This window comes from Stomoxys calcitrans, chromosome 4, assembly GCF_963082655.1.
Source record: "Stomoxys calcitrans chromosome 4, idStoCalc2.1, whole genome shotgun sequence".
Lineage (NCBI taxonomy): Eukaryota > Metazoa > Arthropoda > Insecta > Diptera > Muscidae > Stomoxys > Stomoxys calcitrans.
The window spans coordinates 158,154,816-158,176,609 of NC_081555.1; the positions used below are offsets into that span (position 1 = coordinate 158,154,816).

A 21,794-nucleotide genomic window follows, 5' to 3' on the forward strand; every position below is an offset into this window, starting at 1 on the left:
TTTAAATAAAGTTTTAAATTGTAATTCCATGGCAAACACTTACATTATAGGTGGCCATAAATATGGGCAGCACATGCATTTTATCCTTGACCACTGCATTGTAGAATAGCATGGTCAAATGCTGCTTCAAAGCCAATTCGGTATTGGACGATTCAGGCTCATCTAAGTGTAGAAAACGATCTGTAAAACCTATAACATAAGGTTCATTGGAAAATCGCTCCAATGTCTTCGGATCAATCTCCCAGCAAATGTATTGCTCTGTGGTCAATGTTTGCGAAAATAAACTCTTCAGACGATCAGGATCCTCTAGGTGAGATAGGCAGCCAGAGCGTTTCTTTATCTCAATGCAGGCGGAGTTTTCCAAGGCTTTGCTAAAAAAGAAATAAAATAAAATATTTTCAGTAATGTTTAAGGCAATGAAATGTCTGAGAAAAAATGACTCCTGCCAGGCCAAATATTAAGGCTCCAGAGGGCGATGGGTTGCCATCTGAACTATGATAGCCGTTGTAAGTGGGCCCTAGACCTCGTACATCTGCAATCGACCAAATGATAACACTACTACATCACATCATGGAAATGACCCCTGAGAAACATGGACACCTTCCATTTATTTACTGAATACAAGGCACCTTTTGATAGTCTCATATCTTTAAACACATTCCAAACCATGTCTGTTGCAACACTGAGTTAGCTGTGTTTTCATCCTTAGTTTTTTAGGTAAAATGCAAATTTGTTCATGAACATTCCATTAAGGAACAGGGTCAAACTTCTCACATATCTATGAGTGCTGCCCGATTCAAGTTTAAGGTCAATAATAAGGGGCCTCCTTTCTATAGCAGAGTCCGAATGGCGTACCGCAGTGCGACACCTCTTTGGGGAGTTGCTTTGACATGACATAGTACGCAACAAATGTTGCCAGCACTAAGAAGGGATGACCACCACTGAAAAAAAATCTGAGGTTTTCGCCAGGATTCGCTATCCTCTGCGCTACGTTAGCATTTGTTAGCTGGGTTCTGTTACATATTCAGATCTAGGGGCAGTGCAACTCGATACGTTTGCCAAATCCTCGATACGTTTGCCAAATCATCTAAATTAGCTTTTTTTCTCTAATAAATCAGCTGATTTCGTTGAGTGGCGAACGAATCGTGTGACAAAATGTTATTTGTCCTGGCTGTTTGTTGTTAGTCGAGTAGAAAAGGACTGGCAAGTAAACAGGGACCTAATTGTCACATCCGTTATCAAGCGAGTTTTTTTGAAGATTAATTCCGTTCCGTAAATACAAATTGAATTATGGCTTACAAACGATGTTTGTCTTAAAGTTATCGATTTTGGAGCAGAGAAATCGATAAAAGGTAATCAAAGCAAATTGCGGTTGTTTAAAAAAGTTATTACAGGTAACAAAATATGTTTTCGCGTATTTAAAAATTTGTGCAAATTTGCACAACTTGTTACTGAAAGTCGTTCGCGTTCTTTATTTGCCAGCAGAAGAATACGTGAGAGTGAGGGCAATGATGAGTGTTTTGGTAATTGAGAACTTGCAAATTTCTGGACCAAATATATGGATATATTGTAAATATTGTTTTATTTTACAAAATAAATACTTCCATGTCCTTTTATTACCCAATTTATTGAAAACAGTCGAAAATTGGTTGTTTACATTAGGTAAACTGCTGCGGGCAAAAACTTGCACATATCTATTCGAAGTTTCAAATAGAATTAATCGATAATGGATGCCATCATCCAAAACATGGAATAATCGATCGCAATAAGTCGATTGCGTATGTGAGAATTAGGCTCCAGATGTCGCTTGTTACGATACAAAAGGAACACACATCCAGAATGTTGGCAAAAATCCCAACCCAAGAAAATGGAAGATGGCGTCATCTACCGAAACATAGTTGAGCAAACTATCCTGGTTTGCCAAAGTAGATTAACTTCACCATAAGGGAGAAGAATGATCTACAAAAAATGTCCATAAAGATAAAGTTAACATTAACTAGCAGAGACACCAACCCATTCACCTAGCAGCGCTCTGTTACGAGCATAACAGAAAAGAACAAAAGATAAAAAATAATAACAAAAAGAACACTAAAGAGGCCACAAATATTTCGAATTTTGTAAAAAATTAAGTTACAATGTAAAGAATGCATAACGGACAGACCTAAAACACTTAAAGTCCAAACCGATGAATGCAAAAACTGGGAGGGATGCGAGGATGATCTCGATGCCTACAATATAAATCAAAAAGCAGAATATCAAAAAAAAACAGTATTTGAGATATTTGGCATTTAAAGTTTACAGTCGAATTCGACTAACGTGACACCAAAAATGTAAACGAATTTTCGTCGTTTGACAACCATAATACCATTTGGTAACAATTTCGAAATTCGTCTACGCCATCGCCAGACGGAGTAAGGGGAACTATGTGTTTTGATTTTATTTTTTGACATTTCATGTTAGATTGTTAGAATAGCTCTGCTAAGCTCGTAACAGAGCACTGTTAAGTGAATGGGTTTGTATCGCTGCTAGTTAAAGTTCACTTTATCTTCACAGATATTCCAAAAACTGCATTCAAATGGCAAGTTCAATATCATTTGAATCAGTCTTTTAGTCGGATTGGTGTAGAAGCTAAACTTCTTGGTTCTAGAACATGAAGATCCAACCTGACGTCTCTGGCCAGTGATGGTCTCCTGATGGAGGAGGTTAACATGATAAATACGGAGACAGCTTGTTTCTGGTGGTAGACCGCTCCGCTTTCTATGTAGTTAACAATGTGGCACACAATAAGCGTCAAGATTGGTGAGAAAGACGGTCATTACCTAGAAGAGACTGCCAAAACTCGTGATGGGCAGTTTAGCATTTTGACCATTCAGTCAGCCATGATTTTCATCTACTTGCTATCAGCTATAATCTCAAATACCTTTTAATTTTGAGGCGATGACCTTGAGACCTGACTCCAAAATATCTTTCATCTGAGTCCTATATTGTCCTGATCGGTTTATTTTTTCCATTAGTCTTCACGGGAAAGAACTGCCGCAAGACTGAGCATGACCGAGGTCAGAAGGTAGCCAGCTCCGGAGGGGATTGAACCAGATGGGTGGATCGTCACATTAATTAAATGGAGGTCCCTTGTCACGCAACTTAAACTTGAATCGGACAGCACTCATTGATATGTGAAAACTTTGCCCCCTGCTCCTAAATGGAATGTTTGAGGGCCAATTTGCAATTGTACGTTTTCTACAATGACCGCGCTAATGAGACATTGGATGGTGTTGTAGGTTGCAGGGTGGCAAATGTCCTTTGACAGAGTATTTCGCTAAACACGACATCACTTATGCTTTGGTTGGGGAAGAGTTCTGACTGATCATTTTAACACAGGCGGATTTTTCCATGGTAAGTGATGACGAGGAAAATTTAGAGGCGGTCGTGCAACTTTTGCGTCCCGGCACGAGATAACTAAGAGCGCCCTACGGGCTGAACGTTTGAGATGCGATCTGTGTGGTATTCATCCTCATCAAGACAAGCTTAGCTGAGAGCTACCAGTCGCGTCCACGTGTTGCGGAAAGTTGAATGCTCCTTACGGAGCAACTGCAATTGCAGTAGCGGACAATCATCCGTATTGTGGGAAAGGATCTCAGTGAGAGGCCGGATGACTATGGCTCTTGCTTAAATATTGAGTGCCTATGATACTCGATATGACAAGGCAAACTATTAGCGCTTGTTCACCTGCAGGAGCTTAACGAGGATCGCTACTTCTACATGCAAATATGGCTACAACAACATCAACCTTTTTTTTTTGTCACTGCCCAGAAAATTCAGGGAGAACACATAGCCCATGTGGTCACATATTTCCACCCTGGCCGTTGTAGAATACATCAGGTCATCCCGGCGCATAGAAAGGCTGCTATGGGATTGTTTGTTTTTCTTTGTTCTATCTGGTAGCGGCCATGTGGAGTTATGCTGGGAATACGAACACGGTAAGCAAGTAAGCTTGAACCTATACTGTCACCCATCCTCCAAAAGCCTTTCAAAGCTTATGATCTGACTTCAGTAAATCTTGTGCTCAATGTTGTTGTGGTATCCTTTAGTCTTTTAGTTTGTGTCGAAAAAGAACAAACTAAAAGACTAAAGGATACCACAACACTAACCATGGTCATCATTAAAAACCTTTAGGTGTATATATTTCAGGGTATACACAACGTCTGTACATCGTTTGTGTAGATGGCTTTGACGACGGTTACCTCAGGAACACGAATCAGAAGTAAAAAAAAAACTCTTGGGGGAAATTGACCAACATAAGCAATAAGGGTATAAAATGAAAGATATTGTCGCGTAGGTTTGCCCAGGAGCCTTTACCCCAAAAACGGACTTCAGATTCGTGTTCCTGGGGTCAAAATTAGGGTGGGTGCAAAAAATGAAAAAGATCGGGGGTACGCCCTGTAAAGTCAATTTTTCCTCAATTTCTTCTTTTTCTAGACGAGCTACATAATCGAGATCTTAATTATACTTACATTAATTGATTCCAATTGCGTTCCTTCTCAAATGAAACTGGCCAATAGTTTGGATCATCCACCACAACCTTTTGCAAAGAACTCAATTCAGGCAACATACAAGGGGCCATGGGTAAACGTCTCAGTTCCTTAGAGCCCACCTCTAATACGGAAATGTTGCACAAACACAACTTTTGGGTATCAATATCACGAGGCAAAAATAGGCGAGGTTCCACAGCCAAAACATATAAATGGCGAAAAGCTTGAAGATGATATCTACAAGAAAAATAAACCTCCAATAAATAGTCAAAAAATGTGTTTGTCACTTCTTTCTTACCTGTTGTCATTACTGTGCGTGGGAAACTTTGGAAATAGTGCACACACTAAAGCGGCCACTGCCTCGGGAGTTTTCGAAATGGTAAAACGTCCAGCTCCTAAAAACAAAAAGCCCAATGACATATGTATGGCCATGTGTGAGCCATAAGTAACATGAGGATGTTGAGAGCCAATGCGAGATCTAAGGTAACGTATAATACGTAGAATTTCCAAATCACCAGAACCAGCAAACACCAAGGAAATGGCCAGCAATATGACCATAAGGCTATTTTCAATTGTTGTGCGTCCAGCAAATTCTCCAACATATTTTCCAGGAAATCCCAGGAATAGTTTAATGGCACGCCTAAGAGTCTTGAAGGCTGTGGGATTTTCAGAGCCAGCATACTTTAAGCCTATGCAGAAGGCAGCACCAGCAATAATGTTGCAGTAAGCTTGACTGTAAAAAACAAAAACAAACAAATACGAAAAATTATTCGAAAAATATAAAAATTTGTTAATTTGAAAGAGCCGAGCACATAGTCCCTAGAAGCTTAAAAATGTTGTTGGCGGCCTCAAACACCCCAAAGTGAACAAAATGTTTGTGTAACGCACCATGAATCGTTAAAATGATTCTGGTAGCGTTGCCAAATATGACAATACCTGAAATGTATATATATACTTGATCGTCACAACATTTTAAGTCGATCTAGCCATGTCTGTCTATCTGTCCGTCCGTCCGTCTGCCGGTCGAAAGCACGCTAACTTTCGAAGGAGTAAAGCTAGGCGCTTGAAATTTAGCACAAATACTTTTTATTAGTGTAGGTCGGTTGGGATTGTAAATGGTCTTAATCGGCCCATGTTTTGATATAGCTGCCATATAAACCGATCTTGGGTCTTGACTTCTTAAGCCTATAGAGGGAGCAATTCTTGTCCGATTTGACTTTGAATTTTGCACGTGGTATTTTGGTTTCACTTCCAACAACTGTGCTAAGTGTGTTTCAAATCGGATCATAACCTGATATAGGTGCCATAAATACAGATCTTGGGTCTTGACTTCTTCATCTTTTAGGGGGAGCAATTATTATTCGATTAGGCTGTAATTTTGCACGTGGTGTTTTGGTATCACTTTCAACAACTACACTAACTATGGTTCAAATCGGTTCATAACCTGGTATAGCTGCCCTATAAACCGATATTGGATCTTGACTTCTTGAGCAGCTAGAGGGCGCAATTCTCATCGGATTTGGCTGATATTTTGCATGAATTGTTTTGTTATGACTTCCATCAACTGTGCTTAGTATGACGCAAATCGGTACATAACCTGATACAGCTGCCATATAAACCGATCTGGTATCTTGACTTTTTGAGCCTCTAGAGGGCGCAATTCTCATCCGATTTGGCAGAAATTTTGGACAACGGCTTCTCCCATGACCTTCAACATACGGGTTCAATATGAATCGAATCAATCTATAGCTTGATACAGCTCCCATATAAATCGATCTCCCGATTTTGCTACTTGAGCCCCTACAAGGGACAATTCTTATACGAATGGACTGGCATATTACACAATTACTTTTACAATGTTCAGCATTCAGTTTATTAATGGTCTGAATCGGACTATAACTTGATATAGCTTCAATAGCATAATAGTTCTTATTCATTACACTTTGTTTGTCTAAAAAGAGATAACGCCCAAAGACTCGACAATTGCGATCCATGGTGGAGGGTATATACGATTCGGCCCGGCCGAACTTAGTACACTCTTACATGTTTACACTTCGTATCAGCTAGCCTGTATCATAAAACTACTTACGTTATAGCCTCATGATCAATATCCTCATTGTCATTCACTTGAGCACCCTTCTCGACATCAAAACGCAAGTTCGCTGGAAACTGCTGGTGTAGCCACTCTTCGTCGGCTTTAATTTCGGACCACATAATCAGGCCATGAGCAATGGTGCGCAGTAGCAATAGATCTGGTCTAACTAAATCCAATAAATATCTGGTATTGGGAGGATTCATCCATTCCGCTACTGCTTTATTGTCTGTATTGAAGAACATTAAACCCAGTGCCAGAGTAGCTCCCGGCGCAGTGACATCAATGTTAACCTGTTCACCTTCGCGAACTTGGAATGAAGGTAGTTTATACTTCTCTTTCTGTGAACCAGTCAGCAACCGTTTATTGCCTCCCACCATATAATAATGTAAAGTGTCAGGCAATTGTAAATCTCTAAGGCCTGCCGGAGATTCGCCCTGCCCAAGTGTTACTAAACCCAAAGCCAGACCAGCTGTCAGGGCATATGATTCACGTTCTATACTATTTTCCATTTCTGGTCCGGGAGGCCGCCCAACTTCTTGCAGCAAAACCTCAGCTATGTGACGCTTGGCCGTTCCCTGATACAATAGGCCAATGCCCATTAGAGCAGCTACTTGTATATTCTGAGGAATATCCAGCTCCAAAGCAGTGGCCGGCAATAAGGCCTCTATATGCACACTTAGCAATTTTGTGGTAGTATTATTCATGGTGCCTCTGTGTGTGGCGGAAAATCCCAGTAGCAAGCCCACACTAGTCATTTCATCACATTTCACCAGATACTCATAAATGCTCATGAAGGACAAAGTCTTAAGATGGCCATTTAGGCCCAAAGCCATAAGAAAACCAGCATGCTCGGTGGAAATATCCGCCTGACCCTTGGGCTTATTGTAAACTATCCATGTAGAATCTACGTCGCGGGCATTGGGTGAAATTTTAAGGCCAGCTGCTACCCCATTGTGAAATGTGGGCCAAAGGCTCATATTTTGGGGAAATTCAATTTGCTGCATTTCCACGGTGGCACCCTTAATGGGTTCTTTGCCGGTCAAACACAGCTTGGGTATGGGCATAGATTCGGTAGGTGTGGGTATTGAGGTTCGCAAAGTAAACATGCCTCTACCCAAAGGCAGAGTCATAGTTCTGGTGCATAGCGTAAATAATTGCTTCTCTTGTTCCTCTATAAACTCATGATCTGAAGTGCCCGGTGATTGTGTTATATCGATGATAACCGGTTCTGAAGATGACAGCAGCCTTCTTACCTCAGCCACACGCATATCATCGGGAAATCGCAGACTCAATAGTTTCGTATCGATGTTGTCCATACCGTCATCGAGAGCTGCTTCCATTTGAGAAATTCCATTTTTCGATGGTGGACAACGGGCCGACAAGGAATCTTCTGTATCGATATTTACCTTTTGCAGATATCCAGAGTTATGATTAAGCGATTGGGTAAAATTATGATTTTGTAATTTAGCATGGGCCACTAAATCGGAACGCAATATCAATTCATATGTTGTGGGCGAACAGCCAATGGGTGGTTCAAGTCTTGAATACTCTAGGCATTCTGCAATACATAGATGTATGCCTACCGGTAGACGCTCAATATCCTTGCGAGTCATTTCTATCAATGGAAAGGATGTAAAGAAAGATAAGATAAAAAAAAATCAGTATTTTAAATCAAAAATTGTTTCACGATTTTTAATAAAATGCAAATTTGCCCATGAACATGCCATTAATCAGTGCTGTCCGATTCAATTTTAGGCTCTATGATAAGGGACCTCCTTTTATAGCCGAGTCCGAACGGCGTGCCGCAGAGCGATACCTCTTTGGCAAAGTACCTAACAAATGTCGCCAGCATTAAGAGGGGATAACTACCGCTGAAAATTTTTCTGATGTTCTTGCCAGGATTCGAACTCAGCCGTTCAGCGTCATAGGCGCACATGCTAACCTATGCGTTACGGTGGCCTCCGTAAAAACGAAATTAAAATTTACAACTTACCCATGTTTATTAACATTTGTATGACTTGCTCCGATCGCGAAACATTCACCGAAATAAAACGTTTGGGTTTCTTGGGAAAATGCGACTGTACAGACTCGGGAAATTCCAAAAGCTTAATCCATTTTTTAATTTTCTCATGGCCATGTATTATCAGGGATACCACCTATTATTAGGAGAAGAAATTTAATGTAAATCATCCAAGGTGTTTTGCTAAAAACCATATACCTGCAGCACATTACGACTTAAATCATTTATGCCATCCACATAGTTATAGGGTATATTGTCCTTATCCTTAAGTATAAACTCCATTTGTTGGAAAACATTTGGTGCGGCAACCTGCAAAAGTTCTTTGTGCAACATTTGAGCACCATGTTGTTCTGTGAGAATGCAGGTTTTGGATGCATTCTTAATCAGAAAAGGAAAATCAAGCGAGTAATGGAAAGTATAGGACTGCAATTGCATATCAAAGGCCAATTGATGAAGGAACTGTAAAGAGTTAAAAAAAACACATGAACAATAACATGATTTACGCTAGTATTTTTGTAATCACCTTTGCCAAGGGCCTTAAATGTTGATGCATGGATTCATCCAATTTAAAATCTTCATAGAGCAAATGAAAACTATAGAATATGGCCGGTATGGTATTGAATAATATCGCCGAGGTTTCAATATTATTACACATTTGCTGACTTTGAGACTTTCCAACATTTTCCATGCCAACATTACCATCTAGAATATTTAGCATAAACTGCCAATCCTCTTCGGTGCCCGAATGAATCTCATCATTTTTCTTTCGTTTTTTTGGTTCCTCGGCATAAAATGAAGTAGCTGTGCCACTGCTAACATCATGCATGGTCGCTGAATAGCCCATGAGATCTAACAACACATTGCGAAATATATCCCATTCTTGCTCGATACAATAGTCACTGGACCCAGGCGGATTACGTGCCCCATACCATTTTGTTATCATGTGTATAAATTGATCCCTTTTCAGGACTTGCTTCAATGCACCAATGCAGCGTGATACCAATTTTGTCTCATTAATGAGGGGTAATGTTATGCGTAACATTTTTCCCGAGCTATAAGTTAAAGTTAAACGATTGCCGGCAGGATCTCTAAGACCTAGACATACGTTATTGGATCTGAAAGTGAAGGTTACAAATTTATGAAGCATATATTATTACTCCTTCTTCTATTATTACTCCTTCTATTATTCTATTATTATTATTACTCCTTCTTCTATACAATTACCACTAATTATTGTAAGAGTATCGTTTAGTTTAGTTGGACATAAAATAAACCAAAACATAGTTATTCACTCTGCTTTTAAACCTTTTGCGATTTACTTACTACACACATATCAGCGAAGAGTAATGTGATAAAGCTTAGTGCATCCCAAATTTAATATCAAAGTGTATCCGTCAGATTAACATTACCGTTAGTCATTAGCGATAACAATTGTTATTGTCAGTTGTCATTAGAGTTGCCAATTTCCATCAGTGTTGTTAATCAAAGACATCCATTATGTAAATATACAGTTTTTCACCTTTTGGACACCAGATGCCGTTAGTAAAAAATGGGCCCAACCTTTCAGTTATTTTTTAGTTACAAGTAGTAGTCAACAGATGTCGTTGGTCAAAATGGACCCAACCTTTTTTAGCGATTTTTCTAAAATTGGATATTTTAACCGTAATTTTGCAACAGTGAGCACTAGGCTAGTATTTATACACTGGGCTAGTATTTATACCCTTTTCATAGAATGCGTTCAAAATTATGCCTTATCGACTCTTCCAAATGCGGTATCTTATTGTATTATAGGTATTTGTGTCAATTATCATTAGTGTTGCTAATTGTCACTAGAGTCGTCAATCAAAGACGCAACTACTAAAATCAATTGCACCTTTTGAATGCCAGATGTCGTTAGTAAAAATGGCCCCATCTTTTAGTTATACGAGGGTTGCCTTTTATGTTTCAGGATTAGAGAACACTAAAACAAATATTAATCATCGAAAATTGCTTTATTGTTTTTTTTTGGCGCCTCTTTTCATGTGTATTGGTTTCTTTATTTTAACTTGTTTCATCTTTTTTTCGAATACATTTGGTTTTAATGTCATTTACCAAACATAAAGAATGACTCGATTGTCCGATAATCGGTTCACATTTTTCGTCGGGGTCTTTTGTATTTTGGGTGACTCCCTTCAGAATCACCGACTCGATTGTCCGATAATCGGTTCACTTATTTCGTCGGGGTCTTTTGTACTTTGGTTGGCTCCCTTCAGACGCTTGGCCCCAAATTTCTATGTCAAATTCGTACTCTGCTCTCAAAGTCTTTTCGTAATCCATGTTGATCCGAACGAGATGCATATCCATGCGAACTCGCAGATCTTTGTTTATGAATTCCATATAAACACAAACGTGGCGGAACAGATTTTCCGAAAATAATCACAGATGTTGCAAAACGGTCCCATGCTAAAATAGGGTACTTAATTCTTTGATGTATGATGGGGGCGGACCCTCCCCATTACTCTAATTTTCAAAAGCACCAGATCTCAGAGATATTTGTGGCGATTCACGCGAAATTTTGTTAGCACTTTAATAGTAACCTAAAAATTTAAATTTGGTATACAAATTTGGGGGAACTGCCCAACAGCTCCAAAACACGCCAAAGGGATGCAAAAACCAATCATGAAAATATGGGACCCAAATGAAAACAAATCTGATATCCAATTTTGGGCCTAAGTGTTTGGGGGACCAAACAGTCCAGAGAGAGCCATAGCGATATGGAGCTCAAATGAAAGATATTTGGGAGTAGAGTACGCATCTGGCGTCCACTTGCGAAACCAAGTATCGCAAAACACCCCTAAATGGCACATATTTAACGACCATGGTTATATGAGGCTCAAATAAAAGATATTTCGGAAACTTAAATAATTTCAAGGCCAAGATTCTGCTTGGCTACCCCATCCCCAAAATATACCCCAAACCGGACATACTTACCGACCATGGCAATGCAAATTGCAAATTTGCCCATGAACATTCCATTAAGAAACTAGGGCAAACTTCCCACAGATCAATGAGTGCTGTCCGATTCAATTTTAAGCTCAATGATAAGGGGGCTCCTTTTTATAGCCGAGTACGAACGGAGTGCAGTGACACCTCTTTGGGGAGAAGTTTTTACATGGCAAAGTACCTCACAAATGTCGCCAGCATTAGGAGGGGATAACCACCGCTTAAATTTGTTTGTGACGTTCCTGCCAGGATTCGAATCCAGGCTCAGCGTCATAGGCGGACATGCTAACCTCTGCGCTGCGGTGGCCTCAACCGACCATGGCCATATGGGGGCTTAAATGTCTGAGGGCCCATCCCATCCCCAAAAATACGCCCAAACAGGAATTATTTACCGACACTAGCAATCGATACAGGGCTAAAATAAAATTTTAGAGAATGAAAGAAGGCGCAGCGGAGTGGGACCAGTTCAGCTTATATCAAATAAACGATCGTTGAGTTTAAAGTATAAATATTCACACCTTGTACATCTTTCATTTGCAAGTTACCCCAATGATCGTGTCTTTGCACTGAAACTAACTACAACAACCGTTTATTTTAATCCTATACTGTCCCAATCGGGGAGGCCACCGTAGCGCTGAACGCCTAGGTTCGAATCCTGGCGAGACCATCAGTAGAAATTTTCAGCGGTGGATTTCCCCTCCTAATGCTGGCAACATTTGTGGGGTACTATGCCATGTAAAACTTCTCTCCAAAGAGGTGTCACACTGCAGCACGCCGTTCGGACTCGTCTATAAAAAGAAGGCCCCTTATCATTGAACTTAAACTTGAATCATGGGCAAAATTTGCATTTGCATTGTCCCAATCGGTCTATATGTCCGCCTTGTAGGTATTTGTGTGTTGCCCTACACCCGTTTCCTTGGGCTCAAATATTTATATCAGATTTGTACTCCTTTTTAAAAACCATGTACGCTTTGTTTCCTTATGGGGCTGTTCCTCATCTCAATCGCAGGATATCAGATTCGTACTATACCACTAAATGCATTTTGTATGACACCTAGAGACATCGTCCAAGGTTATTTGCATGCAAAATTTTGTTACCAGATTCAGGGTTTTGAGGTTGCCCATAATGGCGCAAACAAAATATCGCTTAATTCACTTCAGCCTTTCCAGAGGTCGACGCTTTTTTACCAAAAAAAAAGGCATTTTGACTTGTTCCAAACCTGTTGGTTTTATTCAAACACATACTCGATCAGTGTTCGCTATGTATGTTTTGTAGTGGCATCAACTATCTATCATTAATATGTAATATACATACAAAGGTCTATGTTTTGTCTGTCCACCAAAAATTTGTTAACATTTGAACTGCAGGCTGAATTTATAGCTGTTTTGTTCTTTTGTTCAAACTCACCTGCTAAATAGTTGCGGCTGTAGGGGATGAACGGGAGACAACATATGAAGTTCATCTTCGAATGTTGTATCGCCAGGCTTTTGTGCTGAAGGCAATAAACTACTCCGTCTAGGAAATGAAGTATTTGGAGATTTGCTTGGATGATTAGAAGCTGTATTCGGGGCAGCCTTTGAAGCAGACGAAGTATTGCCCGCTAGAGTATTAGGAATATGAACTTTTGACACCAGAACTCCTCCAGTATAAAGTATTAATGTTCCAGCAGGATCTAAAACTGCAATCATATTCATGCGCTAAAAATAAAACAAAAACAAAAAATATTTAATTTTATTTGTTTGTGGCTTTGCGAAGGGAAGCAGTCGTTGGCTAGGAGTGATTCAGGACCGATCTCAGTGCGCAAGCTGGGGAAGTGGGTCGATTTTAATATGGAAAAAAATTTACCTCCAAAGGCACAGCATCCTTTGCCACAATCGATGTGCATTTGGTTGCAATTTGCAAATTCTTGCTGTCATAATTATTCAATTGAACCATTTGCAGTTTGCATGACCTAGGCAACAGGTAGCACAAATAGGTTTGCCCCACCAAATCGGTATGTATGAAGGCTTTTGAAGACATTTCACCAAATTCACGATTGCTAAAATAGAAATTAATGAAAGATGTATATATATTAATACTTTTTCCTAAGATTATGTAATATCCAAAGAAAATAATGTACTGATTATACACCCGGGAATAATGAAAATTGTTAAAAAAAAAATGTTTGTTTCGTAATTTCATTCAACATTTCACTTGCAGACGATTATGAGATTGCTAATCCCGCTGCTCGTATGTCAAGATAAACCAAACAACATTTACGGGTATATGTTTTTTTTGGTATATGTTGTAGTTGTTGTTGTTGTAGGAGTGTGCAATACCCTGAGTTGGCAGCCCTTGCCGATGAAGGACTCCATCAGATCAATCCGGTGCATACAACCGGCTGCCATGGGATTGCTTACTTACTTGCCATAGGTATTTTCAGTCCATATATGTTCCAAACACAATTCCGGTACTATCGGCTTGGATGGTTGAGATTGGCCACACTTACGTATATCCTGTACCGATATGGAATGTTGACCAATAGTTGATTGTAAATTACTTAAGGGTGATGCAGGTGTAGAACGACTATGCAATGGAAATTTAAAATTTTATTTAAAATTTACAATTCTTCTTCTCAATACCTACTTAAAATTGCCAAAAGCTCCACTTAGCGAATGGGCACTGTTCAAAAATTTGCTTATGTGTGTTGTATAGTTTGAAGTTCCCAAACTGGTGCGTCCCAAATGAGCAGTGCTATTTTTTTGAGCTATAGTAAGCAGAAACATGGTTAAATAAGTTAAAAGATTAAAAAAATCTAAAAAAGCTACTAAATTGATACGCTAGACGGCTTGTTGTTGGTCACATAAAAAAATTTTGTTGTCTAAAATCTTGAATTTTTCGTAAAACAACGATCATGTGTTCCTTTTTGACATGCTTGACTAAAGTGTGGATCAACAATTTGTACCAAACTCTTACTTACCTCCAGTAAATTTCATGCTACTCTGTGAAAAACTTCCCTGACCACCGACAGTTACACCCAAATTCGGTTTATGCACACTAAACTGATGACTGCTACCCAAAACAGTTTCATTTTGTGTTCCAATATATTGTATTTCCTCTGTCGAAGCCTTACGCAGACGTGCTATAAAATGTTTTCCAATTTTTGTATCGCATAAAAGTAACAAATCTGAATTCTCATCAGAAAATATAATCTTATAATCCGATTCGATGAGATACGATATGACATTGGTTGCTGATTTGTTAAGTACAGGGCAAATCTCATCCAAAGGGTGTCCCAAAGAGAAAAGTCTAGGCATGGAAATTGAGTGATTTTGTATGACAGTAGTAGAGGACACTTTCTCCAGTAAAATGCCAAAACGTGTTGGCCAAACACTGGAAATGGGAAATTCAAGATTGGACAAAAAATCTTCACCATTGCTGCAGTAAACTCTAAGGGAGTTTTGATCTGTAATAACATAACAGAGTAAATAAATAGGTCTAGGATCTTGAAAATGTAATATATGATTAACAACCTATTAAACATATTGATGTTATATTTTGTTCATCTTCCTCCGGCGATGATTTCTCTTTAGAGGCACCTATGAATGCCTTGTTGCAGAAAAAGGCAAATTTTATAGGAGTCTCACAAGTAAAGCACAAACGAGGAAGGACACAGCGTTCATCGGATATACCTAGTAGAAAGTAAACAAGTCATAAAGAGTAAATGATAAAGAGAATTTAATTAGATTGGGTCTCAATCTAAATAAGAAACAAATATTCTACATATTCATCTCACCTCTAGTCCATACAGCTGTATGCTTTTTAACATACAATTCCTCCTCCGAATTGACAACATATTCGCACATATACTCAGGTGGACCATGGCGCAATTCCGATTTCTTTTCACCGGCACATAACGATGATGCCATTCCCTTCTTGTTACCATTGTGTCCTTTACTGCTATTCTTTGTTGTTGTTGTCTTTTGACAGCATTCTTCATAAATTTCACGAACACACCAATACTCATTGTATTCATCCTTGGCCGATATATTCACATTTTGCAGGCGTAACAACAATATATTCTCAGATGGTAGGTGAGGGTGCTGTTTTATCTCAGTGGGTCCGGGATGCTCATCGACCGCCAGTCGACCTCGTGGAATATATTCCAATAGAGGTTCTGATACGGCGATCATCACTTCAGTTTCATCCAGATTTGCAGGTATTTTTCTTTATTTCAAGCTATAACATTCAATAATAAAGAGCAATGTGTGCCGGATAATTGTATCAGTCACCAAAAAAGCAGCATTAAGAATCCCGGCTAGGGATCAGGATCTGGAATTCTAACTACGAGTATATGTGCGTGTTTGTGTGTGTTTTGTTTTGGTTCTATGCAAAACTGTCGATAACTCGATTTTAGATTCGATTCTTTTTGCATTTGCCGGTAATTCGCAATAGGGTTGCTGCTCTAAATAACTAATTCATAAAACTGCTCTTATTGAAGACTAATCAGTGACTGCGTAACGTGGCTAATGTCGCAATCCTTGATTGGGACAATATAGGACCCCGTTTCTACTGCTTTTTAAATACGGATTTAATGGCTCGAAGATCTGTTTTCCCTTTATAAAATCAGTTGACGAGAGCTTTAAATCCGCATTTAATGAACAGTGTAAACTCTAATAAAAGAGTTTTGTTGTAGTTAATCCCACATGCAAATATGTGCGTGTGGGGGTAACGATCCTTGGCAAGCTGACATAGGACACCAAGGTCCATCGGGTGCGCGTCCACAGGTTGCGTAGACCAGAGAGCTGCAACGAGTATCAAAATTTTGAACCACAATTTTTCATTGACTCGATTTATGTTGATGTTTCTGTTTGGATGTATGAAAGAAAGTGATTGATTTCGTATTTGCTCGAACCGAACATTCAGTTCGAATCGCTTCATCGGTAATCAAAAATTAATGTTCGTACTCGTTCGTTTCATTCAGTTACAAGGGATGATCGAACAACTTATCTGGAATTGAATAACGTTTCTGCTTTCATTCTGCATTTCATATGTTTTGGATTAATTAATTGCCAGGTAATGTATCGTTAACAGCTGAGAACAATTCTTTCTCGAGAAGTACACTATCTGCCAAGTTTGGTTGTTGTGTGTATTAGAGAAGAAGCATAACCACCACACACAACGAAAAATGGCGCGGACTAGTAACATACTCAAAATCGAGTTGCACTAATCACTGATTTTGACAGATAGTGCACTCAATATTTTGTTGTTGGGCAACTGCCACTACCTGTGTCTATTCCATGGTTGAATTAAGAAGGCTGGATCACCTGCCCAACAACAACGAAATCGACCACGTGAACCCTAGTCTATTCAGTGCTACGTTTGGTTAGGCAAAAACAAAGAAGGAGCGCCTTTATCATTGATGGATATGTTTTTGTAACGCCAATCAGCAACTGTTTAATTGACGCCCACACGACACTAGGCTGGCGCTGAACCAAGCAGCCAACGTCGGACAACGGTAAGTACAAATATTATCCTCTTGGAGTACTTTCCAAGATCTCCTATGATCCTTTTCTGATGCTTGTTGGAATGCCTACCCTGGTCCTCTAGCTATTCAATAAAACCCTAGCATACCTTGATCACATTCTCTTGCCTTAGATTTCCTGCTCGTCCTTGAGTACTTACTAAGGGCTCTCGGCGTAGGTTTCCTCCTCGCCCTTGCTTGAGTACTTACTAAGGTCTCTTGCCGCAGAATCCCTACTCGTCCTTACTTGAGTACTTAATCGTTTTTCAAAACAGATGATCAAGCCTACACAATCATATTCGTTGCAGCTCTGTGCTCCAGAGGAGCTTCAACTGCAGTCACCGGATTCGATTTGAGAAACTCAGTATCAGTCTTGAGGTGCTTGAATACATATTGATGAGGGTCGAGGATATTAGATTTGACGAGAAGAGTTGTTGTCGTCTTTAAAAAACCAACAGCCTTGTTTTTTCCGTTATTTTTTTCACATTTTTAGGGCTGTGTATATTAAGCACAATTTAGGCTTTTACTTGGGCTCGAATGCTTTGAATGACTCGTTTTTGTGGCAAACAAGTCGTTTTTCCCTTATAAATTGTAAAAGAAAAATGAGTCGTTTTAAGAGCATTAGGGAAAACGAGTCGTTTGCTCAAAACAGCTTTGGTTTGAACATAGTATAACACTGCTCATTGAATGCGCTATAATATAATGCTCATGTCAGCTGATTTCATAAAGGAAGGAACAGATGGTAAACTTGCTTTCATTTATGACGTCAAAATTGACAAAACTGGATCTAACAATCGATTATTAAATTTTTTTACCCACTTAAAATCGACTTCAAGTTCTTCACACAAAAAGCGATAACGTTATCGATAACGATTTTATCAGCTAATTGTGTGTGTTTGTGCTTTATTTTGTATACAATAATTTCGGCCGTCAAAGGGATAGAACGGAAAAACGGAAATAAAACAATTAAAAAATAATTACTGTGAAAGTTAATAAGTTTCTGTGTGTGCGTATGCATTACTTGGCTGTTGGAGAAAACAAAGCTGACCAATTTCCCACAAGTCAGTGGGTGCGTGTGTGTTTGTGCTACATTTTGTATACAAAAAGAAATTGTAAAGAGGAAAAATATCCTTGAGGTTGTTTTGAAAGAAATTTTCAAGAATTTATCATTGGTAGATTATTTGGTTTTATGTAACAACTTGTTGCCTGCTATCTGTAATAAAAGGACGATAAGTTTATACGAAAAATAAATCTCCTTATGTGAACGACGTAAATATTGATTTTCATATTGAATATTGAATATACCTGCTGTAAAACCACCCCCGCCCAACACATACTCGTAGTCAAAACTAATAACACAGCGCATAGAATGTGGGCATCGCGTATAAAAATAAAATGTGAATAACATCGTTGGTCATAGCCCCAATAGCAGTAGCAGCAACAGCAGCGGGGGTGAGGGTGCAGTAGCACTATTAGCCCAGGAGGAAAGCGGCAACTGATGAAGGACAACGAAAGGAAGTGCCCAAAGCTTAATAGTCATTCTAAGAAAATGCCTGCAATTGATGCCATAGAAAACTTTCCACATCAACGTCCTCTTTTCCCCTTGGATCATACGCCCCACGAGAATGGTGGCAGCAGCAGTCACGGTAGCTCCAAAAACTCCTCCACCTCCTCCTCCTCCAAACTGAGGACATGGTCGGCACTGCTGCGTGTTATACAACTTAATTGGAAAATATTTTTGTCCGCCTTGGCAGTGACATTGCTGGCCATCATATGGTATTATCCCATATTCTTTCTGTTCATACTGTTTGTTTTGTATTCGCTGCTTCTGGTTGTTGCCGGTAAGTATCAATATGCATGTACATAATGTGAGCATCCACATCGTCATCATAATCACCACCATTACCATCGCATTCATTATTATTCTTCTTTTTATCGTTATTGTCATGAGGCAGGCTTTGCAAAGCAAAGTTTGTCGTTCACATTAGGTCAGAGTGAAGTATTATGCAAAAAATGCGTTTAATTTTCCTTGTTTCTTTGTTATTAAATTACGCCCTATTTTACATCATCATCACCATCCTCTCACCCCTATCTTCCCAACTCGTTTAAAACACTCTGCTGCCGTATGGTATTTAATTTCATTGATATTTACTGCCACATGAGCTTATCATTCTATGATTTTTTTTTTTAATTTTTTTTCTTAATCACGGCCTCTTTTCCGTTTCAATTTAATTGGCATTGGAAAAGAAATGTAATCGTATTTATTATTTTGGTCAATTAAATTAATTTCTTATCTTCCCATATATCCTATAACCACCACTTGACTTTGGAGTAATTCCGTAATGCCTTATCTTAAGATTTTGTTTATTTGATTATTAATTAACTGATTTTGGGCCTTTCTTTCAGCTGTGGCTGGGACAGTTTACATTCATTACTTGTTTACCACAAAGGAGCCGCCAAAGCCAAACCGCGAACCACTAAATGTTCTATACAATGCCACACAGTAAGTAATCACAAAAAAAAAAACATGAAAGCAATCACTACTTACTACACGTTTCAGTTGATTGGAAAGTATTAGTCACCAAATCGTGTAGAGTTTTAATAGGATACTAGTTTCAAATACATACGAAATAAAAAAGGTTCAAATTCCACAATGGAATGCCTAGACAAATAAATTACGGTTTACAGCTTGTTGTTGTTGTTTGGATATAACAGTCTATCGCTATATCTATTATCGTATGACTGACAAACAAAACCGAAAACGTTTAAATTGAATTTGGATATTCTATGAAATTCCAATTTGGGCCTTATCAGCCAATATCTGTGTGACTAAAGCCCGTTGGGATAACGTTGCATTGACTTTTATGCATAGTTTATGAACATCTTTTAAACAAAGAGAATTATCAACGCTAGATATCAATAGTGAAAGGTATCTACTCAAATTGAGGTTTTTATTTTAGAATTGGAAAATACTGAAGATCTTAGCGAAACTTTATCCATATAATATATCATCTCACTTTTTATAAGGGATTATGGTATTCGTTGAAAGTTCGTCTGCCCGGATGTTCAATAATAGGTTTAGGTTAAATGGGTAGTCTTGAAAGGTGAGTTCACTCGGAGGCCAGTCTGGTCCATTGTGATACCCTAGTGTGTGGGTAAAAGGTAGTGAAAGTGTGTAAAATATGCGAAAAATAGGAAGAAAGGGTCTATACGGCACACCTACACGTATGTGCATGCCTCCATAAGATTGAAAGCATGTTCCCCTGTAGACACAGCCACGAGCAGTGTAAGTCTTTCATCGCCCCCTTCTGATCATGACAGCTTCTGCTTCAATCATTATGCAGCGGAAATCCCCATGTAAAGCAAATAATGCAAATTCAATTTAAAAAGTTAAAAATGTATAAAAAGGCTTCATGTAAAAAAAGGTTTATGTACATACACTCGCACATACATAAAAGTGCATCCCTAATCTATTATCCCAGACAGCAGCTAGACAGCGACCAGATAGAAATGCGCAGGCGTATGTGTGAAAGGGCATGCTTGCATTTAGATTGGAAGGCAGGAAATAAATAGATTTGAGATGTTGCACAAAAGCAATAACAGCAGCCAAACCGAACAGGGCCGGACTTGCGGTTAACATTGGTCTAGAACCTTCCAATAAGGAACAGGGGCAAACTTCTCACATACCAATGAGGTATAGACATTCCATTAAAGAACAGGGACAAACTTCTTACATACCAATGAGGTCTAGAACATTCCATTAAGGAACAGAGGCAAACTTCTCACATACCAATGAGGCTGTCCGATTAAAGTTGAAGCTTAATGATAAGAAACCTTCTTTTTATAGCCGAGACCGAACGGCGTGCCGAAGTGCGACAACCCTTTGGGGTGAAGTGGTTCCTTTGCATGGCATAGTTCCTAAAAAATATCATTAGGAGGGGAAAACAACCGCTGGAATCTGTGGTATGTGCTCGCCAGGATTCGAACTCAGACGTTCAGCGTTACGGTTATCGCCAATATAGCCAAACGTATAGTGCCCAGTTTTATCTGCTTTAATAGTACTTAGTGACCACTTGTCAAAGGCTTGCCGTCCCTTTGTCCTCATCCGGTTGTCTGTTCTGGCAGTTTGGCATACTTGAACTGCCTCCCACCCAGTGAACAAAGCTGAACCAATAACAACAGGTCGAGCGCCTCAGCCGTTATCATCTGTTTGTGTGGCTTAGATTGAGCCAAAATCAACGAATTTTTCTTCTTTCTTTGAATATTTTTCGACCAAAAATATTCAAGGATTAATCGTCTAGAGTTATAATTTATACAGACGTAATTTTGAATCAGCGCAGTCAACGAGCCCCGGCCGCCGAACAAGATTTTGGCCAAGCCACCAAGCCACCTAGCGACCACCCCGATCACCCTCTCTACAAAACTAAGGAGTTCGACAAATAGCAACTATACATCTCCGGCGACTGTTTCACTCTCATTGAAGGAGCTCTTCCTATCATATTCATCCGCCATTTTGTTTCCCGGAATATCATCATGTCCGGGAGGCAAAGTTAGAGCTATGTCATGAGCCTGGAGTCTATTCAGGAATTCTAAAATCCGTCACGCTCACTGTTCTCCATTCCAAGGCCTTAGGGGCCGCCATACTGTACACATAAATCCTGAGT

General features: G+C 39.3%; 2 protein-coding genes across 3 annotated transcripts in view; one reads left to right on the forward strand and one right to left on the reverse strand.

Moving 5' to 3' along the window:
- LOC106081831 (anaphase-promoting complex subunit 1) overlaps positions 1–16,005 on the reverse strand; it is a 28,604-nt gene extending 12,599 nt beyond the window's left edge. Inside the window, exons 1-15 of one of the 2 annotated variants that reach the window (XM_059366904.1) lie at positions 15,899–15,991; positions 15,403–15,845; positions 15,140–15,298; positions 14,587–15,072; positions 14,253–14,373; positions 14,031–14,192; positions 13,473–13,665; positions 13,035–13,324; positions 9,168–9,759; positions 8,843–9,103; positions 8,618–8,780; positions 6,619–8,239; positions 4,828–5,262; positions 4,512–4,766; positions 44–371 (exon numbers count right to left, since the gene is read on the reverse strand). In XM_059366904.1, coding sequence (XP_059222887.1) covers positions 44–371; positions 4,512–4,766; positions 4,828–5,262; positions 6,619–8,239; positions 8,618–8,780; positions 8,843–9,103; positions 9,168–9,759; positions 13,035–13,324; positions 13,473–13,665; positions 14,031–14,192; positions 14,253–14,373; positions 14,587–15,072; positions 15,140–15,298; positions 15,403–15,799 — 5,463 coding nt within the window. In that variant the 5' untranslated portion in view covers positions 15,800–15,845; positions 15,899–15,991. Of the gene's footprint in view, positions 1–43; positions 372–4,511; positions 4,767–4,827; positions 5,263–6,618; positions 8,240–8,617; positions 8,781–8,842; positions 9,104–9,167; positions 9,760–13,034; positions 13,325–13,472; positions 13,666–14,030; positions 14,193–14,252; positions 14,374–14,586; positions 15,073–15,139; positions 15,299–15,402 lie in introns of both variants that reach the window. The other variant, XR_009398030.1, reaches the window with a different exon arrangement.
- Positions 16,006–18,038: 2,033 nt separating this feature from the next.
- The window catches only part of LOC106081945 (sorting nexin-25), a 30,432-nt gene continuing 26,676 nt past the window's right edge, over positions 18,039–21,794 (forward strand). The window contains exons 1-2 of the mRNA XM_013244227.2: positions 18,039–18,971; positions 19,537–19,633. Coding sequence (XP_013099681.2) covers positions 18,629–18,971; positions 19,537–19,633 — 440 coding nt within the window. The 5' untranslated portion in view covers positions 18,039–18,628. The remainder of the gene's footprint in view (positions 18,972–19,536; positions 19,634–21,794) is intronic.